Genomic DNA, 23,625 nt, shown 5'->3' on the forward strand with positions numbered 1-23,625 from the left:
ACTTCAGCTTCTTGAGTAAAGGTGAGGAAAATGGGTAAAATTTGGATTTGAGTCTAATGGACCCAATTTTGGGACCCACGTTTCTTTGGGAATCAGATATTCCTATCTGATTCCCAAAGAAACGTGTATGTACACCTTTACTATATATGGAATATATAGTAAAGGTGTGTGTGTGTGTGTGTGTGTGTGTGTGTGTGTGTACACACACACACACACCTTTACTATATATTCCATATATAGTAAAGGTATATATATATTCCATTACTATATACTATATACTATCTATTTGCATACCTTTACTATATATTCCATCAGCAATAATTCAATCCATGTACCTCATATGATGCTGACTACAAATGACCCTGCAGAAGACTGACCTTATTGTTCTAACTTCTTGCTGCTTCATCATATCCTTTGAAGTCTGAAGGGAGGCAATATTCTTTGATGAAGAATAAGAAACCTTTCCAAAATGAACCCCTGATTATTCATAGTGTTATACTAGTGATGGCGAACCTTTTCGAGACCGAGTGCCCAGATTGCAACCCAAAACCCACTTATTTACTGCAAAGTGCCAACACGGCAATTTAACCTGAATACTGAGGTTTTAGTTTAGAAAAAACGGTTGGCTCCGAGGCACACGTTAATCGGGAGTAAGCTTGGTAGTAGTCGTGACTTTGCTTTGAAGCAACTGTGCAACTCTTCCAATGGGTGAATCATGACCCTAGGAGGGTTTACTCAGAAGCAAGCCCCATTGCCAGCAACCGAGCTTACTCCCAGGTAGAGTATCACATTTTAGTTTTTTGCATGAAAATCAGTGGAGTTTAACAGCGCTTGACAGGGTTACCTACACTGCTTCCCCAAAACTAGGTCTTAGGTTTAATGCTAATAATCTGAGGCCATGTTTGTACAAGCCGAGGCCAGCCCTGGAGATGTGGGGGGGGGGGGGGCACTCTGGTTTGAAAGCGACGTATATGCCCACAGAGAGGGGTTTCTCTGGGGAAGTGGTGCCACCTCTGGCACCCATGCCATAGGTTTGCCACCACTGTGTTATACCCATTGAAATTTTCACTGTTAAAAGTGTTGATGTAACTTCAGTCTAGAGTACTGAAATAATGAACATGCATCCCTTTAACATCAAACATCTCCCATGTAGGATATAGCAAATCCAGTGAGGAATCCTACAGGATATTTTTTTTCAGATAGAGACGTTGATGTGACCAGTAAAGTCTTAGAAAGAATCTATATCATTTCAGGAATGTATGATGAAAGCCTATAAGTTATAACCCTACAACTAAATTCTGCATTGAAGCTACATGCTTAAGAACATAAGAACATAAGAACATAAGAACAAGCCAGCTGGATCAGACCAGAGTCCATCTAGTCCAGCTCTCTGCTACTCGCAGTGGCCCACCAGGTGCCTTTGGGAGTTCACATGTAGGATGTGAAAGCAATGGCCTTCTGTGGCTGTTGCTCCCGAGCACCTGGACTGTTAAGGCATTTGCAATCTCAGATCAAAGAGGATCAAGATTGGTAGCCATAAATCGACTTCTCCTCCATAAATCTGTCCAAGCCCCTTTTAAAGCTATCCAGGTTAGTGGCCATCACCACCTCCTGTGGCAGCATATTCCAAACACCAATCACACGTTGCGTGAAGAAGTGTTTCCTTTTATTAGTTCTAATTCTTCCCCCCAGCATTTTCAATGAATGCCCCCTGGTTCTAGTATTGTGAGAAAGAGAGAAAAATTTCTCTCTGTCAACATTTTCTACCCCATGCATAATTTTATAGACTTCAATCATATCCCCCCTCAGACGTCTCCTCTCCAAACTAAAGAGTCCCAAACGCTGCAGCCTTTCCTCATAAGGAAGGTGCTGCAGTCCCTCAATCATCCTTGTTGCCCTTCTCTGCACTTTTTCTATCTCTACGATATCCTTTTTGAGATGTGGCGACCAGAACTGGACACTGTGCGGTCACACCACTGCTTTATATAAGGGCATGGCAATCTTTGCAGTTTTATTATCAATTCCTTTCCTAATTATCCCCAGCATAGAGTTTGCCCTTTTCACAGCTGCCATACATTGAGTTGACATTCCCATGGAACTATCAACTAAGACGCCCAAATCCCTTTCCTGGTCTGTGACTGATAGCACTGACCCCTGTAGCGTGTATGTGAAGTTTGGATTTTTTACCCTATGTGCATCACTTTGCATTTTGCTACATTGAACTGCATTTGCCATTTCTTAGCCCACTCACCTAATTTATCAAGGTCCGCTTGGAGCTCCTCGCAATCCTTTGTGGTTCTCACCACCCTACATAATTTGGTATCATCTGCAAACTTGGCCACCACGCTACCCACCCCTACTTCCAGGTCATTTATGAATAGGTTAAAGAGCACTGGTCCCAATACGGATCCTTGTGGGACACCACTCCCTACATCTCTCCATTGTGAGAATTTCCCATTTACACCCACTCTTTGTTTTCTGTTTCTCAACCAGTTTTAATCCATAGGAGGACTTCCCCTCTTATTCCTTCATTGCTGAGTTTTCTCAATTGTCTCTGGTGAGGAACTTTGTCAAAAGCCTTTTGGAAATCCAAGTAGACAATGTCCACTGGTTCCCCCTTATCCACATGCCTGTTTACATCCTCAAAGAACTCTAGTAAGTTTGTAAGACAGGATTTGCCTCTGCAAAAGCCATGCTGACTCTTTCTCAGCAGGTCTTGCTTTTCTACATGTTTTATAATTTTATCTTTAATGACAGATTCTACTAATTTACCAGGAACAGATGTCAAACTGACTGGCCTGTAATTTCCCGGGTCCCCCTAGATCCTTTCTTAAAGATTGGTGTGACATTGGCCATCTTCCAGTCTTCAGGGATGGAGCCTGATTTCAAGGATAAGTTGCATATTAAAGTGAGAAGATCAGCAATTTCATGCTTGAGCTCTTTAAGAACTCTTAGGTGAATGCAATCTGGGCCAGGGGATTTGGTAACATTTAGTTTATCAATGGCTGCCAGAACTTCTTCCTTGTCTACCACTATCTTTGTTAGTTCCTCGGATTTGCCTCCTAAGAAGCTTGGTTCAGGTGCAGGAATTTTCCTCACCTCCTCTTGGGTGAAGACAGATGCAAAGAATTCATTCAGCTTTTCTGCAATCTCCCTGTCATCTTTTAGCACACCCTTTGTTCCTTTGTCATCTAACGGGCCTACCGCTTCCCTTGCTGGCTTCCTGCTTTTGATGTACTTGAAGAACTGTTTGTTGCTGGTTTGATGTTCACAGCCATGTGTTCCTCATAATCCTTTTTTGCCTCCCTTACAGCTAACTTGCTTCTCTTTTGCCACCATTTGTGTTCTCTCTGGTATTCTTTATCAGTTAAGTTGGACTTCCATTTTCTAAAAGACATCTTTTTTTTCCTAATAATTTCCTCAACGTCCCTTGTTAACCATGGTGGCTTTCTTTTGGACTGGGCGCTGCCTTTCCTAACCTGCGGAACACATTCCAGCTGAGCTTTTGTGACTGTGTTTTTAAATAACCTCCAAGCATCTTGGACATTTTTGACTCTCTTGATTTTCCCTTTCAGCTTCCTGCGCACTATCCCCCTCATCTTTGAGAAATTTCCCTTTCTGAAGGCATCTTTGAGAAATTTCCCTTTCTGAAGGCATATTGCTTCAGTTGACAATACCTTTGACATGTCATATCTTTTATTGTCTGATAAATGTTATCACTAATATTGATGCCATTGTAGACCAAAGAAAACTGAAGTTATTTAAAAAAGAAAATATTTATCAATATGTTTCAAGCGTAGAAATACAGAATACAGAAATAGAAATACTACTTAATGGCTTAGTGATACATTTCTTTATCTAAAGCTGGCTCTCACAACCTTGTTTAATATATACTGAATTAAAAAATTTTAAACACTATTTTAGAAGTTAGATGGGCTGTAATAACAAAAATGTAAAACTTTGATTCCTTTATGTGAAAAAGGTGGTTGGATATTGTTTTAATAAGATGACTGCTTGGTATGAAAATGATGTTTGAGTTTTATAGTTTTGACTATATTTATGTTGTTGTCAGATTATGCAAAGCATGCATACCTATTTATCAGAAGCTGGAGGTTATAAAATTTTGAAGTGGTTGGAAATTACCTAGTAGTTCTCTTTTATTGTTTCAGAAGATGAGAATGGGCTGGGATGCAGCAGATCTTTTGATGATTAAGCAGCAGGTTCAGATGGGAATATCCAGATGAGCATTTCTATACTCCCAGTGGACTTGGAGAAATGAATGGATGTGTCAAATGCATTAGTAGAGCTTGAATATATTCACAATCTATTTGTTGCTCAGGCAGCTTGTGGTTCTCAGTTTGCACTGAAGAGGATATAAAATCTTCTGGAGGTCGCTTTGGCTAGCAATGATTATTTAGATAGCTGTTTTATTTGTGTCATGAGAATACTGGTTGTTTTCCATCATGTTATCTCATTGTCAACAAATGATATCTCAAAGTCAACAAATGATTGATTCCTTTATACATGAGTGTGCTGACTGTAAAGGTGCAAATTGCTGCACAATATAATTGTGCCCATACTGAAGCTTCAGGTTTAGCGATATTAATTTACTCTAAGATCATGATCTCTGTAAAGCGAACTGTTTAGATCTACTATTTATTTTAATTGGGGAAATTCCAAGTTAAACATAAATGACAACCACTCACTGATTAAGAAGCCAACTGTATTGTCCTGTATTTTTTGCAAGAACACAGTGACAGCACATAAGAGTTTTCATAATTGTAGTTCATCATATATAATAACTAGTGGTGCAATAATTAATACATCATGGTGTTAGATGGCAAATTATTTGCATCAAAAAGATTTGGTATATGTTCAAAACAGCTTATTTTTATTGGTACTAGTATGAATGTTTCAAATCACTGTCTTAAATTAAAGTAGATTTAGGTAAATGTCTGAGTTCTTTCTGAGTCTGATTCAATGTCTCATCAGAGCAGGAAAAAACTGTTGATGCCGCAAATGACCAGGGCATGCCCTTGTAAAAAAAAAAATCACTGAAGCAGTGGTACTGATTATGGCAGATTAATCAGGATTTGAAGTTTGATGGTTTAAATTATGGAGGCTAATATTGTAAGGTGCTTTGTGAAAGCTGTTGTTTTGTTAGGTGAGGCATATATTGACTTAGAGGTGATTATAAATAACTGTATTGCTGGCTACTGTAAGAGCATTATCCAGTTCACAAGACTACTTCATGTAATTTGGTTGTATTCTGGGGACTATGCCAAGGCAGAATAAATTTTAGCTTACCTCTCCTGCCCAGGGCTATGTACAATAATGGAACTGCAATAGCATTTGTTCTGCCTGGTCCATTTATCTAAAGCTCCATCTGCTCCATACTGCCCTACTTATTGAGAGAAATTCTAAAATATATAACCTGATCCTGTAGTATAGACTATGCAAATATTCCTGAGGAAAGGATTTGCTGTGCTATAATAAGTGGAATGTCCATGAATACTCTAATTTCAGAGGGTGAAAAGTCACAGAGTTTTGATAATAATAGTACATTCACACAAGTGTTTATTATTTGACAATTAACATCAACTTTTCAAGGAATAAGAGGGGAAGTTCAAGGAATAAGAGGAGAAGTCCTCCTATGGATTAAAAACTGGTTGAGAAACAGTAAGCAAAGGGTGGGTGTAAATGGGAAGTTTTCACAATGGAGAGATGTAGGGATTGGTGTCTCCCAAGGACCTGCTTTGGGACCAGTGCTTTTTAACCTATTCATAAATGACCTGGAAGTAGGGGTGGGTAGCGTGGTGGCCACGTTTGCAGATGATACCGAATTAGGTAGGGTGGTGAGAACCGCAAAAGATTGCAAAGAGCTTCAAGCGGAACTTTATAAATTAGGTGAGTGAGCTAAGAAATGGCAAATGCAGTTCAACGTAGCAAAATGTAAAGTGATGCACATAGGGGGAAAAAAATCAAAACTTCACATACACGCTACAGGAGTCAATGCTATCAGTCACAGACCGGAAAAGGGATTTGGGCGTCTTAGTTGATAGTTCCATGGGAATGTCAACTCAAAGTATGGTAGGAAAGGAATTGATAATAAAACTGCAAAGATTGTCATGCCCTTATATAAAGCAGTGGTGTGACCGCGCTTAGAGTACTGTGTTCAGTTCTGGTCGCCACATCTCAAAAAGGATATCGAAGAGATAGAAAAAGCACAGAGAAGAGCAACGAGGATGATTGGATGATTGGAGCACCTTCCTTATGAAGAGGGGCTGCAGCGTTTGGGACTCTAGTTTGGAGAGGAGACGTCTGAGGGGGGTTATGATTGAAGTCTATAAATTTTGCATGGGGGAGAAAATGTTGACAGAGAGAATTTTTCTTTCTTTTTCACAATACTAACACCAGGGGGCATACATTGAAAATGCTCGGGGGGGGGGGGCGCGGAAAGAATTAGGACTGTGCTATACAACGTGTGATTGGTGTTTGGAATATGCTGCCAAAGGAGGTGGTGATGGCCACTAACCTGGATGGCTTTAAAAAGGGCTTGGACAGATTTATGGAGGAGAAGTCAATCTATGGCTACCAGTCTTGATCTGCCTTGATCTCAGATTGCAAATGCCTTAGCAGACCAGGTGCTCAGGAGCAACAGCCGCAGAAGGCTATTGCTTTCACCTCCTGCATGTGAGCTCCCAAAGGCACCTGGTGGGCCACTGCGAGTAGCAGAGTTCTGGACTAGATGGACTCTGGTCTGATCCAGCAGGCCAGTTCTTATGTTCTTATGTTCTTAGGACTAATAAAAGGAAACATTTCTTCATGCAACGTGTGATTGGTGTTTGGAATATGTTGCCACAGGAGGTGGTGATAGCCACTAACCTAGATAGCTTTAAAAGGGACTTGGACAGATTTATGGAGGAGAAGTCGATCTATGGCTACCAATCTTGATCCTCCTTGATCTGAGATTGCAAATGCCTTAGCAGACCAGGTGCTCAGGAGCAGCAGCAGGAGCAGAAGGCCATTGCTTTAACATCCTGCATGTGAGCTTCCAAAGATATCTGGTAGGCCACTGCGAGTAGAAGAGCTGGATCAGATGGACTCTGGTCTGTTCCAGCAGGCTATTTCTTATGTTCTTATGTTCTTAATCTCAGATCAAAAACTACTGACATATTGCCTTGCCTAGCAATACTTTTAAATGAAGGCAAGTAATATCTTTATTGGAAGATGATGAAAAATCCTGGAATGGTAGAGGAACTTAGGATGGAATATATTTCAAGAATCATATTTGGAATTAATGTAGCCTATACTGAAAATCAGAGCTCTAGAGAAGGGCATGCTGAAGCCTGTGGACATGGCTGAGAAAAACTGCCTTTTACACCAGCGGCCTTTGTCACCAGATGATCACCCATGGTTGAGAAAGTGGATGAGAAAAGCTAGAAACACCTGGTTTAGAGCTGCAGCCTGGAGCTATGGTTGAGTCCTTTAAAGACATCTTTTCCGCATTGGTTTCCCATTACCATCATAATGGGTAGGGTCAGATCTCTACAGCTGATATACCTAGAGTTGAAAGGCCCAGCCTGGCAATTGGTGGGAGAGTGGGGGCAGGGATATATGGAGTGGTCATTGGTGATGGAGTGATATCACTTCTAGGAAAAACCTGGAAGTGACATCACATATCTCTAAGAATCACCAGAATTCACTGATCCCTACAGAGCACTACCATCACTTTTGGGTTTTTCTCAGAATAGATGTTCTGCCATCAGCTCAATGGCCATTTTTTTAAAATTCCTACTGCTGCTTTGAGGATTTCCATAAATTGGATGAAACTTGATGGCACTTCACATACACGCTAACGTCTTCCTGCATATTCTCAGCTGCCACTAACTAATTTGATTGACTGTTTTTGTATTCTGCTTATTTACATGTTGTTTTACAGCCAAACTATAAACATGTTTTTTGACAAGTTGACTCACTTTCCCTGCAGTCGCATAGCAGCTGTGTGGAATGTCATTTAAACATCAGATAAACAAAATTCAAATAGGAAATGTGTGTTGCGAAAGAGGCTTTGCCTCCCCTTTCTCATGCTTTTGCCCAAAGCAACATGCCCCCAGTTGAGTTATTTGCATAACTTTGAAGTTATACTTTGTAACTTAATATGCTTAAAAATACTCTGCAGGCAGTTGCAAAGGCTTGACAAAACGGTACCATGTAATTGGACCTTCTTCAGTACTTGTAAAAGTATATATTTGTTCAGCATATAGTTTAGTAGCTACTAGTAGTAAGCTAAAATGTGCTGGAAAACACATGTATGCGGAATCATAATACATCATATTCTATGCTGTGATGTTTCACATCTTTCCATATACTTACAATGCAATCCTAAGAACACTTTCTTGAGAGTGAACCTCAGTGAATAGAGATTCTGAGCATGCCTGCTTAGATTTGTGTTCCTATATGATTTTGTTTTGCAGAAATTTTTTTTTGCTAAAAGAGAAATTGAGACTATTTTTCACATTTTAGTTCCAATTATTATATGCAAAGTATGAGTAAGAGTAGTCAATGTTTTTTTAATTTCCAAATGCTTATAAATATTCATTTTTATTATATTACTAATTTCATCTGGGCATACCACTATCATTGATAATAAATTTCCAGCATTCCCAGCAACTATTGTCTCTTTATTATATGACCAAAGTGTGATAAAGCCAGATCAAAAATGAAATATTTGGCTTACCAAAGTATTTGTGCTGTTATCATCATGGAAAAAATGATGTAAAGTACCACTCCCAAAAGTTTGTTTTTTCAGGAAATTCACAATAGTCCCCTGATAAATAAGATGATTAACTCTGTTATCTGTGTTTATACAGCACAGTCAATCTATTATCTGGTTTTTGACAGTCAAAGGCCCGTAAATCATCCCCATGTAATGTATATGGCTTTTAACTGTTCTGTTTTGCTTTATTTGTAAAAAAATAATAATAATCTAGCATTAAAATCTAGGACAGCTGTAAAGCATTTTCATAAGCAGAAGTCGTTTAAAAAAATTTCATGTTACCAATCTATTTTTTAACTTACTTAACTTTTTTACTTAACCAATCTATTTTTTAACTTACTTAACTTTTTTAACTTCCCCCCTATTTTTAAGTTACCCCCTTATCCCTCCCACCCTCTGCTTTTATCTTGCTTATAGATGACCTCTTAAAGTAACTGGTTTGTCAACAGAGATGCCTGATCAACTACTTGTTGTTATGCTATTTTTTGGCCTGGATTACTTTGATTTTTTGTTTCACTGTGCCAGCAGACCAAAGGCCTGATCTGGCATCAAGTAGCCATACCATGTGTTGACTGAAAGCATTTCACATAGGATGCTGACAAAGAAGATTTAAGATAGAGGCCTAGAAGATCTTTTTTTTTACCTCTCTCCCTTTAACACACAGGTGTCAAACTCGCAGCCCTGCAGATGTTATGGACTACAGTTCCCATCACCCCCTGCCAGCATGATACTGGCAGGGGATGATGGGAACTGTAGTCCATAACATCTGCAGGGCCGCGAGTTTGACACCTATGCGAATAATTCTGGAGATCTCAAAAGCTCACACAATTAGTTATACAATTTTAATTGGTCTTAATGAGAAGTATTAGAAAGCTTTTGTGTTTGGATATTGTTATCAACCAACATAATTACCTACCTTTTTGTGATTTGTCAGTCTACATCTGTCAGGACAGAGTCACAGTTGTTGGACCGTGTACTCCTATAGAGTCGACATTTTGAGACTTTTTGCAAGGACTTGCTATAGTGTGCAAAAATGCCATGTCACATCTCCTGTCTGTTTCTGCATGAAGGACACTCTGTGATAGAAATAATTCCTTTTTAGCACAGGCATATTTAGAGACATCTCCCTTCTCACTAAAGCTTTCTTTTGCTTTATTTTTCCTCTTTGCTGAAAACACCTAGCCACACCTAACCTCTAATTCTTCAAATTTATATTTGTAGTATGGAAGTCTCTTCTCTGCCCCTCTTCATTCTACCCTGCCACCACTACCCCTCCAGTCATGCTTCCATTGCTCAGTAGGCATGATTGCAGTGTGGAGCCCTAGTGTTGCCCAGCTCTGCACCAGCATGTCCTGGGAGCTTTTGTGGGATGGATCCTGGGGAGGAGAGTGTCACACACGCTTTGAAATCACAGCTCTTCCTGCACTGCATGAGAAATTCCCCCAGTCTTTACCAGAGACTACCAGAAATTTTTAAGTGGTACAGATGATCACTAGGATGTAACATCACAGTGTCCACAACATCCTCCCTCCCCCCCATTCTTTCTCTTGCTTTGTTGATGAAGTTCAGGAGATGAAATGTAGAGGTGTATGCTTATGCAGTATAAGGAGGCAAATGAAACCCCTAGCCTCTTTCTGTCTAAGAAAGTTGATCTTTCATACATGGCAAGCATGAGTGAGGACAATTAGGCTTTGTGAATGGGAGTGGGGGATGAAAAAGCACACAAGGGAAAGCTTTTGCGATACAGCACATATAGGGAGATAGTCACTACCCATAAACACTGCTATTTCAAAACCAAAGCAATATTTAATAAGGGCTGGTGAGACAATTAAATAATCAATAACACTAACTCCTTTTAGACCATGATAAGTACACATTCTATCCTATCAGTTTGTCTATTTCCATTTAAAATAACTAACTTCTTTTCAATAAAGAGTAAAAATAATTGTCTCCCTGCCATATTCACCTTTTGATCTCTAGAAGTTCTGAACTGTTGGGATCTCCCTAAAGACTTTCATGCAAAGATATTTATCCAATGGGCCCCATTCGCCTTAACAAAACTAAAACAAATGGCAAATGACATAAAGCTTACACTCTTTCAATCTTTATACTTGTAGACAAAAAAAATGTACCAGGCCTGCTTTAGGCTGACCTACACCTAAATCACTTGCTGATGGGGAATGAAAAGAAATATAACTTGGTAATTGGTCACATTTCTTGCAGCATGATTACATGATATTTTGTCACATGGTCCAAGACCTACCTTTGGACTTCCCCATCTATCCTTCTATGTTCCATGATATTAGTGATACATTCCCCATTGCTTCTGCCTGAGGGAGTCATTGCTCTTTTAGAAGGTAATTTTTCATAGATGATCTCTCCAAAGTAGGCGTACTATTCTCCTTACAGAGCTAACTGCATATAGCTGGACCTGGCCAGGCTAAGCCTGCAGTTCAAAACTCAGCTTGGTCTAGCCAGGGCCTCCTTTAAACTGCGAGGTTGGAGGCAGACTTTGCCAAACCTCTTCATTATTGTTAAATAAATTGTTCTAGTAGTCCATATTTTTCAAACCATTAAAAAACCTTTTTGTGCCTGTTTTATTTTTCTGAGTAGGAAAGGTATTTTTATAAAGCAACACTCTTGTTCTCTGGGTGGTGCCTGAAATTTGAGTATAAGGAGCCCACTTGACTGTTCATTTATTTTTGTTTGAGATATGGTGGGGAGAAAGTTGTTTTAGAAAATTCTAGAAAATGCTCTCACACTACGTTTTTAATATAGAAATATATAGCAAGGGCTGCTCAGAACCTGAAGAGACGGGCAGTTAAGATTCTGGAGGGAAAAATCTCCTCAGGGCACTTGAGGGCAGAGGGTATGTCACACCCTGTAGTTCACCTTGTTCAAAAGAAAATTGAAATAAAACATTATCTTTTAATCTTCCATAATCTTTTTGATCCTGTATAACCAATGGTTTTCTATATACAGTCTTCATTACATAATTAGAATAAACATTAAACTGGTGAAAATAACATTTCCGTGCCATAATATGAGAAAGCCATTTAGGGGAGAAAAATTTAAGAACCAAACTCTCCCCATTAATTGGTCCATATATCCTTTCAATATAATGCAGGTCAATATATCTGGTAGGCAAGCAATATATATGCCAAATGTGCCTTCACCTGCCATTTTATACTCTAATTTATAAATCTTCCCTGATATGAGTGGATTGTAACTACATTTTAAAGAGCTTTTTAAACATGTCGTTAGTGTTATGCAAAAGTTCTATATTTGTTGGACCATTCTGTGATGAAACATTATATTTTCTTACATTATACCTCTTTTCTTTTCTTCTTATTCTATCATCTCCATCTGGAGAATTAGGAACATTCCTTGATATTGCCCCTTTATTTAAGCTTAAAAAGAATTCTGAGAATAATACTAAATTATCTTTTATAGGGCAAAATCTTCCAGCACTTGATTACCTAGATATGAAGAATAAAATGTTATTTTTAATTTTGAAAAATGACATGGGAAAAAGGAGTTGGGAAAAGGAAAAAGACAGACATGTGTATGCACATGGATACATAGTGACCTTTATCTTTTTTCAATTTTTGTGTAAACCTGCTAACAAGTTTTTATTTTCACTGCAAGCTTTGCACAAACTTTATAATCAGTGTCAAGCTTTTTTTCTGTTTGCTACCAGTATGAAATCAGTCAAGAGGAATTAGAAATTGATTTCATCTAACAGACATGTATGTTTCTCAAGTGAAAAGTAGTACAATAGCATGCCTCAGATACAACCTTATAACATTAGTGCAGTACCCTTCAGTTGGAAGCAACCTGTCATGGTAAGCCTTTCACCTGATAGCGACCACTTGAAGCTGGTCATGTGAGCTGACCCTCAGGTGTCTATCTGTATGTGAGAAAGTTTGGTGGTTTACATATGCAGCAGTCACATCACTGCAAGGAAGCAGGAATTGCAATAACTACAAGAGATTATGAATTTAGTTGACTCTGTAGAATCTTGACACGGTAGCAATAGAGTTATCTGGATATTGGAGAGTAGAACAATGTGCCTTCACTTTTAGAAAGGGGGGATTTTGGAAGCTTGTAATAAAGAATTGAAAAAAAAGTGACATCTGCTGAAATGCCTCTTCTGAAAAACTTTTAAAGTCACAGGTTAGATCCCTGGATCTGTGGCACCACCAGAGACACTTTCCTCTAGTGGAAAGAAGCCTTTTCCCAATCTAAGGATCCTATATCAAGACATAGTACTTACGGTAACAGATGGAGCCACAGGATTCAATCTACAGAAATTCTTCCCTCATTTTTGATAAACATTCTCTGACTATTAAACATCTTTCACACACACACACACACACACACACACACACACACACACACACACACCTCAGTTTAATACCATTGATAGAGCACATACAACCCCCCCCCCCCCTACTTAATTTAAAAGAAGCATGGAAAGTTTTTTCCTATCCTTTCAATCAGCTGCCATTTAATGAGCTGGATATTGCATTCTTTATTATAAAAACTGACTTAAAGATTCAAATTACTGAAATTTAGGTGAACATATTAAATTTATATGAACAGGTGGTTTGCACTTCCATTTGACTGTGCAAAAGGAAAACTGTTGTAACTGTTGTAATAAAGATAACAAAGGTTCTTTCTGCACAACCTTTTTAAAATGTCTTGGGGACATCTTTTCTTTAAAAAGCATTTGCTGATTTATTTATTTATTGTCCATACAGCAAGGACAAATAAAGTGCTGGAGGAGACAGCAGGTTTTTTTCTAGCCCTCCCTTTTCTGCCATTTGAATCCTCTGTGCCACTCACAATTTGCTAAAGGTTTCCCATGGAGGTTTCCTCTGCTTGCATCATGCGTGCTTGCGTTTCCTGTATTTAAAGTACATGAATAAAGTTACGGTAGTTTTTCCTGGTGATCTTGGGAACATGTAATTTTTCCTTTGATTTGTTTTCAACGAGATATCTTCAGCAAATGGCAGGCAGCAGGGAGAATCCATGAAGCAGCAGCAAATGGCAGGCATGAGCAGCAGATAAAATGAAAGTGGAAGTTTTAAACTTGTGAGGAGGGGGAAATAAAATGGACTGCTCTCTGTACAACTTGGGTGAAGCGTCTTTAAACCATCTTGGGGGGGAAGATCACTAGTTATCGTTTTCAAAGAATGATAGGTTGAGCTGAAATAACACGTCTTAAAGGCATCTTGGGAAAAAGCTACGTTTAGTTCCTTCTGAAGATGCTTCTTTTAATGTCCTCAGGACATCTTATTTGTGCTGTGCAAAAAGGGCCAAACTGGGATGATTTCTGTACAAAGTATGTTATTTGCAGTCATGTTTTAATAGCATCTTCCACGATAGACAAATATTAATGTGTGTATGTCTCAAAACATTTCAGTACTTGGCTAAGGTGACCAGATGGTCACCTTTGTAATCTGGGATGGGGAAGCGGCTGCGCGTGCGTGTGCGCGCGCAGGCGCTACAAGAGTATGAGTTTGACGGTTTCTGGGGCTTGCCGCTTGCCGCCTCTGTGACAGAGCTGGCAAACGGCAAAGCTCCAGAAAGCCATGTGCTCCTGGGCGCCAGGCTGACGGGAGGTTGCCGCACTGCCTTTATACTCCAGAAGGCAGTGCAGCAGCCCTCCTGTAAATCGGGACAACTTGTAGAACTCCGCGGGACGCGGGACAAATTGTTTGTACATGCGTGACGGTCCCTGTGCTGGACGGGTTGGTCAGCCTATATTTCCAGCTCAAGCTGGTTATTTCTACCACCCGTTAGCTACATAGCTGCTCTGTTCCAGAGGATGGGATAAGCTACGATTCAACCGTATTTTTAACCGGCTTAACAAAATGATCAACCCTGGCCTCTTCTAAGGCAATCTCCTAAAATATCAGTGCTGGATTTTTCTTCGCTACAGTACAGTTTCTGAAATACTGTTTCCTTCCCCAGCTCTCTTAGCTTGCTGGCCATGATCTTGCCCTTGGCACTGGTGAGGTTATAATGCTGGCTTTTTGTTATTCTGTCATATGACTCTGATGACATGTACCTGTAACTCAGCAAATGCCACATCTGGGAGTTAAGGGTGGGTCCCAGGTCTGAAAAGGTCCCAGGTCTGAATACTTTTTGCTTTAATTCATTAGGTAGTAATTCATCAGATAGCTTTTTGCTTTAATTCATCAGTTAGTAATTCTATCACTATTAAAAGCCTATGTGAAAAAAAGTGATGAAACATATATTGACAGGTGAAAACATAATGCGTAGATCTGAGACTGATAGTCAAGTGCTCAAGTCTCTTGTACCCATAACTACTGCTGTCACAACAGTGTCAAAGCAGTTCATTTATATATATATATATGTATGTATATTTAACATCATATTTATAATGCTAGAGTGCTTTTACACAATATTGATATAGAACAATTCTTCCTTACAATATATTTATAGCAATGTTGGCTTGATTGTACAAATCCCCCATGGTCAAACCACAAAACTTCTGAATACTGATTCCAGTTTTTCCAGTGAAACGGGTGAGCTCCAAATTTCCCATCTACCTGAGACTTACCTGCTTTCTATTGCATCACAGAACGCCATACATGTCCAGCATTGAGACTCATGTGACAGGACTCATGTGTTCCTTTTTTTGCCTAGTATTTTTCCAGGTTTTGTCTGCGCTTGCCACTTGTCTTTGTATGCAATGTGTATGTTTGATGTTCTATATATGTTGTATTATATACCCTTGTCACTCTTATGGGTAATTAAATGTCACTAAAATGCACTACTGACTTTATTGTTTACTTTGTCGATTCCCTTTGTAGCCTGCAGTCTGGTGTGGTAGTTTTCTGTATTTTTCTTAGTACTTTTGACTCTGCCATTTGCGAACTTCCATTCTTTATTCAGATGCATGTGCTGTATTTGCTTTCTCTGACATGCCTTTAGTACCAGCTGAGAGCACCCACACAGCCTCTTATGATTTTGTAGAACTAGGCTTATCTTAAATTCCAATGAGTAACCAGGTGTTCTTAAGGTCTGTGCTGCTGCTGTGCTGCTGTGAGGTAAATTTTGTAGCAAGTGAGTCAAACACAAAGATCACTGAAATAGGAGCTGTATGTGGATAACAAAGATGATTTATTTATCTAAAGGTTGATTTTAAAGGAATAAACCAGCAGCAGAGATCTCCAGGTAGACAAAGTAGAAACCTTGCTGAGGCACAAAAATTTAAGGTTCAGAAAGTAATTAGACTTTTCGACAATGCTTTTGGGCACAGACTATTACTGACTAGCCACTAGGTTGGGTCCTCTTTCATACACAGCATTCTACCCACACCAGCCTGCCATTTTCTGAGAGTCAGCGGATACAAGGTCTGCTAATTACCTGAGACCAGGCTAGCAATCAGGAACTAGCAACAGTTAAAGAGTTTGTGAGGTTATTGGTGAATTTGTGGTTATTTAAAAAGGTTTGGTCTTGTGATGGTGGTCAGTTCAGCAGTTTCAGAATTCTTGAGGCAGGGGAGAATATTTTTTCTGATTGTACTTTTATGTTGCTTGTAAATGTTGGTCCCATTCTAAATTGATTCTGCAGGAGTCTGCCTATTACTACCAGCTATACTAGTTAATAACTTTCCCATTTCTCTAGTCTGCATCCCATATACTAGAGCAAATAATGATTAAGATTGGTGAGAAAGGAAAGTTGGTTTCAACCCTTTAATATTTCCTTCTGCAGACCTTTCTTTCAGAAATAGCAAGTCAACCAGCTGGAAAGATATGAACCAATCAGAATCTGTTTACCCCAACATTATGACTCGTAAATACTCAGAAATACTGAGCTCTGCTTAGAAATTGTTACATACTAATATATTTAGTAATAAACTTACACTGCAATTTTTTGGGGGGGAGGGATAGTTGCGCTGTGGCCAGGGACAGCTATGGCACAATCACACTGTCCCGTATGAGGTTGCTGAGCTGTGGCCAGCAATCCAACATCAACGCTTCCTCTTCCCCTGTGAAAAGTGGCCTATGTAGCACAATAGGTAACACCACCATTTCTGCTGACATAAGTTTGGGCCTGCACATGGGGATATCCCTAGACTGAAAGGGCTCAGGAAGCTGACTAATGCCAATCCCCTACCCCACTCCCTGCCTGCACTATTTATACAATACTTCCCCCCGCCTGTTCTCCTGATCTTGGGCTGATACTGGGCTGATACTGGCGATAAAAAATACTTTATTATTTCTGTTCTGTTTTGTAAAGTTTGAAAGGCTGCTCTAAAATTTTATATATATTCTGATAGATGATTTCTATTTTAACCTATATAGAATTCTTGTTATTTTTGAATGTTGGTATGTGATTGTTTTTCTTTTGTATGATATTGTCTATGTTGCAAGGCACACCAAGGGGCATAGAGAAAAGAAGGGGCAGGGAAGAAAAGTTTGACAAATAAATAAATAAATGACAATTACCCATGGGGCAGCTGCCGGAGTGTATCAGAGCAAGAAATCTTGTCCCAACCTGCTTCCTCCCTGCAAGGAATCATATTGAGGCAAGGTTTCTTGTCCCAGGGTGCTTCTTGCCTCGCCTGTGCTTTTCACTTTCCACGCAGAAAGCAAGAGCATTTCTGGTATGACTTTTGTGCCAGCGTGGGGGAAGGATGTGGCAGAGCCAGCTGTGGGTAATAAGCCAATAAGTGGAGAGCACAGCCTGACAAATCCTTGCTTTATATTTCATATTTGCAGGTCACCTGTACTTACAGAAATTTACCCACAAAACTACAATATTTCTTCCAAAATACATTATATAAATATTTACATTTGCACATACCTTTATTAATATAAGTTTCTCTATTTTAATGCAAGTCTTAGTCATCAGGAGGGAGGAAAAAGACTGTGGAATCCTGAGCAGAATTACCCCAGTTTAAGCCTTTTGATTTCTGTGGGCTTAGAACCAGTGATGGCGAACCTTTGGCACTCCAGATGTTATGAACTACAATTCCCATCAGCCCCTGCCAGCATGGCCATTGGCTGATGGGAATTGTAGTCCATAACATCTGGAGTGCCAAAGGTTCGCCATCACAGGTAGACGATAGTAATCAGTGGTGTAGTTGCCACGGAAACATCTGGGAGTCATGTGGGGGTGAAAAAATTGCCCCCACACTTCCAGGAAGGAGAGGCGTGGCTGGGCCTCGGTGCGCCATACGCATGCCACCCAGGTAAAGCCCAAGATGCCTCATGGGCCGGCCTCCAGCCGAGCACCGAGGCTGGAACACCCCTCCCTTTCTGAGAGGGACCTCTAGCTGGGTTGCAGCCCTGCCCCAGCAGCTCCCCAGCCGATCCCTGGGCTGGGGATGGAGGCAGTCAGGGGCTTTTTTCCCCCAAACCACCTGTTTGAAAGTAAAAATACAGGAGGAGGGAAGGCAGCGTGCTGGGCCCAGAAGGTAAGTGGGGCGTGGGATGTGTGGCATGGGGGTGTGGCATGGGGGGCCCATGGGGGGCAAAAACTCAGAGTCTGCTCCAGGCTCCATTTTCCCCAGCTGCATCTCTGATAGTAGCTGTTTAGGATTCTACTGGAAGTCCTTCTTTCTTCATACTAATGTAAAAGTAAACCCAGTAGGACTTTATTATGCTTAAGTGTGCATAGGTCTGAATTATACATAACACATATCCAAAGAACCATGTATCTAGAACTATACATACCAAGACCACTTGGGGACCATGCATACCCAAGACCACTTTGACAATGTGCTTAAATGATGGCAGCCACTTTCCATGTTTTTTGGAAATAAGCCTCTCTGGAAGCTAAGGGAATTTTCCAAACAGTTTGAGGAACAATATAAGAAATCTGCTTTTGAATGCAAAAAGTGAGGCTTGTCCCACAGGGCATATCTGTGCATTTAGATGCAACTCAAGTATCTATTTGGATCCCAGCCCATGCGATTTCTATGTTTTTAGTAGTAGAATAAATTTGCTTTACCTGCCTAATAAACTGCTGGGTTAAAATATCTTATCTTTAGTCTATATGGCAAGCAAGCAGTAGCATCTATACATCATTTATGATTTCAGATACTAATTCCCATAATAAGCATGCAGAGAGAAACAGAGATCCTCATCAGAGAAAATCTCTTTCAATAGTATGTTGTTTTGTATTGTTTCTCCTAGGTATTTAATACTTCTGTGGACTAATCTTAATACAGTAAAAGTTCTGCTATTTCTTCTTCTGTAGCACTCTGCAATATTTTGCATTTTTTTTATTAGTGTGTAAACTGTTAGCAGATAAACCAGTTTGCAGATCACACAATAACAGTTTCTGATTCATCCAGCTGGCTAGATGAATCTTCAGGCAGTGGCCTTGGAAACAGCCAGACCACGTGCTCTACTGTACAACAGCTGCTAAACATATGGCCCCGTGCTACCCCTTCTGCACTGACAGAGAGGATATTCTTCCTCTCCTTTTTCAGCATTGGAAGCTGGGTTTGCCCTCCAGAATTCCATGCTTATTTAACACGGGATTGTATCACAATTGACTAAAGCTGTGGATATGATTGACTGTATGTGCTGCTGGTGTAGTTACCGCTCACTGGCATGATGATAAGTCCCTATGACATTAATGGAACTTATTCCTGAGCTGTAAGATAATAGAGGAAACTGGCATTTTCTCTTTCATGTAATTCCAGAAGTAGTTCATGTTTTACAGTTAGGGTAGCCAGGTCCAGACTGGAAATCTCTGGAGATTTTCCAGGGAAACTGATCTCTTGAGTCTGGAGATAAGCTGTAAATCTGGGAGATCCCCAGGTTCCACCTGGAGGCTGGCATCCTGTTTCATATAGAATCATAGAGTAGGAGGGGGCCATACATGCCAGTGAGGGGGAGCTCACCACTACCCTAGGCAGCTGATTCTACTGTTGCACAACTGTTACTGTAAAAGTCCCCCCCCCCCAATATTCAATCAGAATTTTTCTCTCCATAATTTATACCCATTATTGCGAGTCCTATCCTCTGCTGCCAATAGGAACATCTCTCTTCCCTCCTATAAATGACAACCATTCAAAGACAGCATTCATGACCCCCTCAATCTCCTCCTCTCCAGACTAAACATTCCAAAGTGCCTCATCCTTTCCTCATAGGACTTGGTCTCCAAGCCCCTGATCATCCTCATCACTCTCCTCTTCAGCTGCTCTGTTCTTGTCCACATCCTTTTTGAAGTGAGGCCTCCATAACTGTATATAATACTCCAGGTGAGGTCTGATCAATGCAGTGTACAGCAGGACTGTGACATCTTGCAATTTGGATGTTATGCCTCTGTTGATACACCCAAAGGCCCATTATGCATCGAACACTTAATTTGGGGCTTTTTGCTGCACAGTGGAGTTGTAATGGGGGTCTCCTCATGTTTCTCTGTTTACACATGAGGAAACAATCCACTGCCTACTGTGCAGCTTGCCTGCTGAACTCTCCTGGGTCTCTGCTGCTCTTGGTTCTCTAAAACTCTACCCATGAACTCACTCTTAAAGGAACAGAGTTGCAAGATTGCTGGCTTTTTAAAAGCTCTTTAAATTGCTGTTATATCAATATTGCTGTTATTGCATTTATAACTATATGTAGCTCCTTTACAAAAATACCCCCCCCCCCGAAAGAGGTAAAGCAATTTCTTGGACCAAACTCTGCTGAACAAGAGGACCATGTCCTAGAATTGATATTTTCTCTTCTCTATACGCACACACGCTTTTTGCTGCTGCTGCAGCTGCAGAAAGAGAGAGGCTTGTTATTTCAATATTCCTTGGTATTTTGATATTCCTGTATTAGATCTATCTGTCTGATATAGTACAAATGCTTGAAGTTGCAATGAAGTTTTTAAAAGCCCTCCTAATTATCGGGGAGGGCAGAAGTAGAGTGGGGTAAATGGGGTGGAAGAATCAAAAAGCCCAAAGGAAAGAATAATGCAGGGCCATTTCTTTGCACTTTCCTGTGAAACAGGGGGGAAGGTCACTCTTTACTTGCTATCACAAACAGCACAGATTATGGGATCTGCTATGCAATGAGTGCAGAGGGGAGGGGGAGGAAAGTGTCCATAACAGAAGCTCTGCCCCGAAAACAATTTCCCTTCAGTGTGTGACAGACCACTGGTGTATAATCAGCTTAAGATCACAATAGACTTTTTTGTCACTGCATCACACTGACTGCTCCTATTTAACTTTCCATCTGCCAATATCTTGTTCACACACTGCTTATGGGTAGTGTATTCCCCATCCAGTATACATGTTCCTCATTTTTGTCACCCAGATGTAGAACGCAGCACTTATTATAGTTGAATTGCATCTTGTTCACATATGCTGACTTTTCCAGTGTATTCAGATCTTGTTGATTTTATCTCTGTCTTCTGGAGTGTTTGCTGCTCCTCCCCAATAGCATACTGAGCAGGGGTGTAATGAGGGAAACTGGAGCCCTGGGCAAAACCTGAGTTGGATGCCCCCCCATGGACGGCCACCCCACCACAACCAAAAACATTTTTGCACCAGGTCATTGGTGTCTGCAGGGGGTGCATTTTAAGACATATTGCCACCAAAATTTCAGTGTAACATCAGGAGACTGTCCTTATGCTACCCCCCCCAAGTCTGGTGCAGTTTGGTTCAGTGGGGACAAAGTTATGGACCCTCAAAAGCCCCCATCTCCTTAGCTCCCATTGGAAAGAATGGGGGATGGGGTACCCCCTTTGAGGGTCCATAACTTTGGCCCCCCTGAACCAAACTGCACAAAACTTGGGGGGTGCCATCAGGACAGTCTCCAGATGATACCCTGAAACTTTGGTGCCGATATGTCAAAAAATGCACCCCTGCAGGAAAATCCCAGAAATTTGCCCAAGAATCTGCATTTGTTCTGCATTGAGTTTCCTGTATTGTTGTCAATGGGGGTTGCAGGCTGTGGGGGGGGCACATTTCTGAAGACACAGTCTCAAAACTTTCAGGGTCTCATCAGGAGACTGCCCTAATGATACTCCCCAGGTTTTGTGCAGTTTGGTTCAGGGAGGCCAAAGTTATGGACCCTCAAAGGTGTGGTCCCCATCTCCTATTAGCTCCCATTGGAAACAATGGGGGATGGGGCACCCTCTTTGAGAGGCCATAACTTTGGACTCCCTGAACCAAACTGCACAAAAACTGGGGAGTAGCATAAGGACAGTCTTCTGATGATACGCTGAAATTTTGGTGCTGCTAGCCTAAAAACTACGCCCCTTGCAGGCCAAAAACGGAAAACCACTAAAATACCCAAAAATGAACCCTGCATTTCTGGTGCCCCCCACAAGGTGATGCCCTGGGCAGCTGCCCACCTTGCCCAATGGGCATTATGCCCCTGATACCAAGCCTAAATGGCTCCCAGGGGCATGACTGCCTCCCCGTGCTCCCCCCTGGACCATCAAGTTGTCCTTCAGATGCTTGCAGATTGCAAACACACTTCTAAACACCATTGTACTTAGCAGAGTCACACCTATCTATGTCCATTGACATCAATTTCCAATACTTATTTTTTTTCCTGAAGTTACCAGTTCAAAGCATATCCACAGAAGCTAGTCTTTTGAAATGAAAAGTGCAGAGAAATCATAATCTCCTACATCCTCTTGAATATATTTGTACAATTTACAATTGTAGGAAGCAGAAAGCTTGTATTCAGACAGAAGGTATGTTACACAAATTATAACAAATTAGTAGTCCTTTTAGTAGTCCAAAGACTATTTTAGCTCAATACCTGGTCTCCAAACAAGACAGGAAAGTTGAACACATTTCATTTATAAAATACGGAAATATTTTAAACTTGAAATTTTGACTTGGAAAACAAGCCATATTAGCAATCAAAACTTCACACAGTTAGGCACTTAGACATAGGTGGGATTCGGGGAGCTATTTGCAGATTCATGGAATTAGAGGCTAATCCTGTATTTCTATTCAGAGTTTGACATCAGTGGGTTTAGAAAGGTATAGTTGTGCTCTGGATTTTACTTTAGTGGCTATTAGTTTATAGAGTAAACATGCTTACACCATGGCTATCAAAATGTAAACATTCCAACATACAGTATTTAGTTGTTTTCCTCTACAAACTTTGCTCAGAGGAGACTGATCTTTGGTTTGAGACTCTGTGCTAAATCGTTTTTGTAACCTCTAACATAGCTTTTGAAATCAAAAGTAAGTAGTAGATCTATTAAGCTATACAATGTTCTTGCAAATCTTCAAAAATTCAGTTAAAAAGCTCCAAGCCAACAGTAACCTCAACCACCATGGTACCAACAATAACTTGGGCTTTTCCCTTGTATTTATGATCCTTTTTGCTTTCTGGGGGGAGGGGGTTCTGTTCCACATGTGTTTTGCTCCCTGTAGTCATCGATTTGATATTACATCACTTCATGACCAGCATAAAAACCTGCAGTTTAAATCTACAGTGATACCACTGCACATAAATCTTCAATAATATTAATGTACATCAAGTGATGTAATATCAAATTAACACTAGAAGGAGCAAATGCATCCCTCCCCCACAAAGCAACAGAAACATACAAGGGAGGAAAATTAGCCTGTGGAATATCCCTTGGATAAACAAATATACCTGAGTTTTATTTTCACAGAATCAACATCTTAGATATCATTTTTAAATTACTATTTTTTTCTTTCAACAGAGGAATTCAAGGGCTCAACAATAGTTGAATTAATGAAAAAAGAAGGCACCACTTTGGGACTTACTGTATCTGGTGGAATTGACAAGGATGGGAAACCAAGAGTATCCAACCTTCGCCAAGGAGGAATTGCTGCTAGGTAAACAATCCTCAAGCTACAGCACACAAAC

General features: G+C 40.4%; 1 protein-coding gene across 8 annotated transcripts in view; it reads left to right on the top strand.

Moving 5' to 3' along the window:
• The window catches only part of GRIP1 (glutamate receptor interacting protein 1), a 275,878-nt gene that overhangs the window by 169,526 nt on the left and 82,727 nt on the right, over positions 1–23,625 (top strand). For all 8 annotated transcript variants that reach the window (XM_048500227.1, XM_048500230.1, XM_048500228.1 and 5 more), the window contains one exon: positions 23,459–23,594. In XM_048500227.1, the coding sequence (XP_048356184.1) occupies positions 23,459–23,594 (136 nt within the window). The remainder of the gene's footprint in view (positions 1–23,458; positions 23,595–23,625) is intronic.

This window comes from Sphaerodactylus townsendi, linkage group LG06, assembly GCF_021028975.2.
Source record: "Sphaerodactylus townsendi isolate TG3544 linkage group LG06, MPM_Stown_v2.3, whole genome shotgun sequence".
Classification (NCBI taxonomy): Eukaryota; Metazoa; Chordata; class Lepidosauria; order Squamata; family Sphaerodactylidae; genus Sphaerodactylus; species Sphaerodactylus townsendi.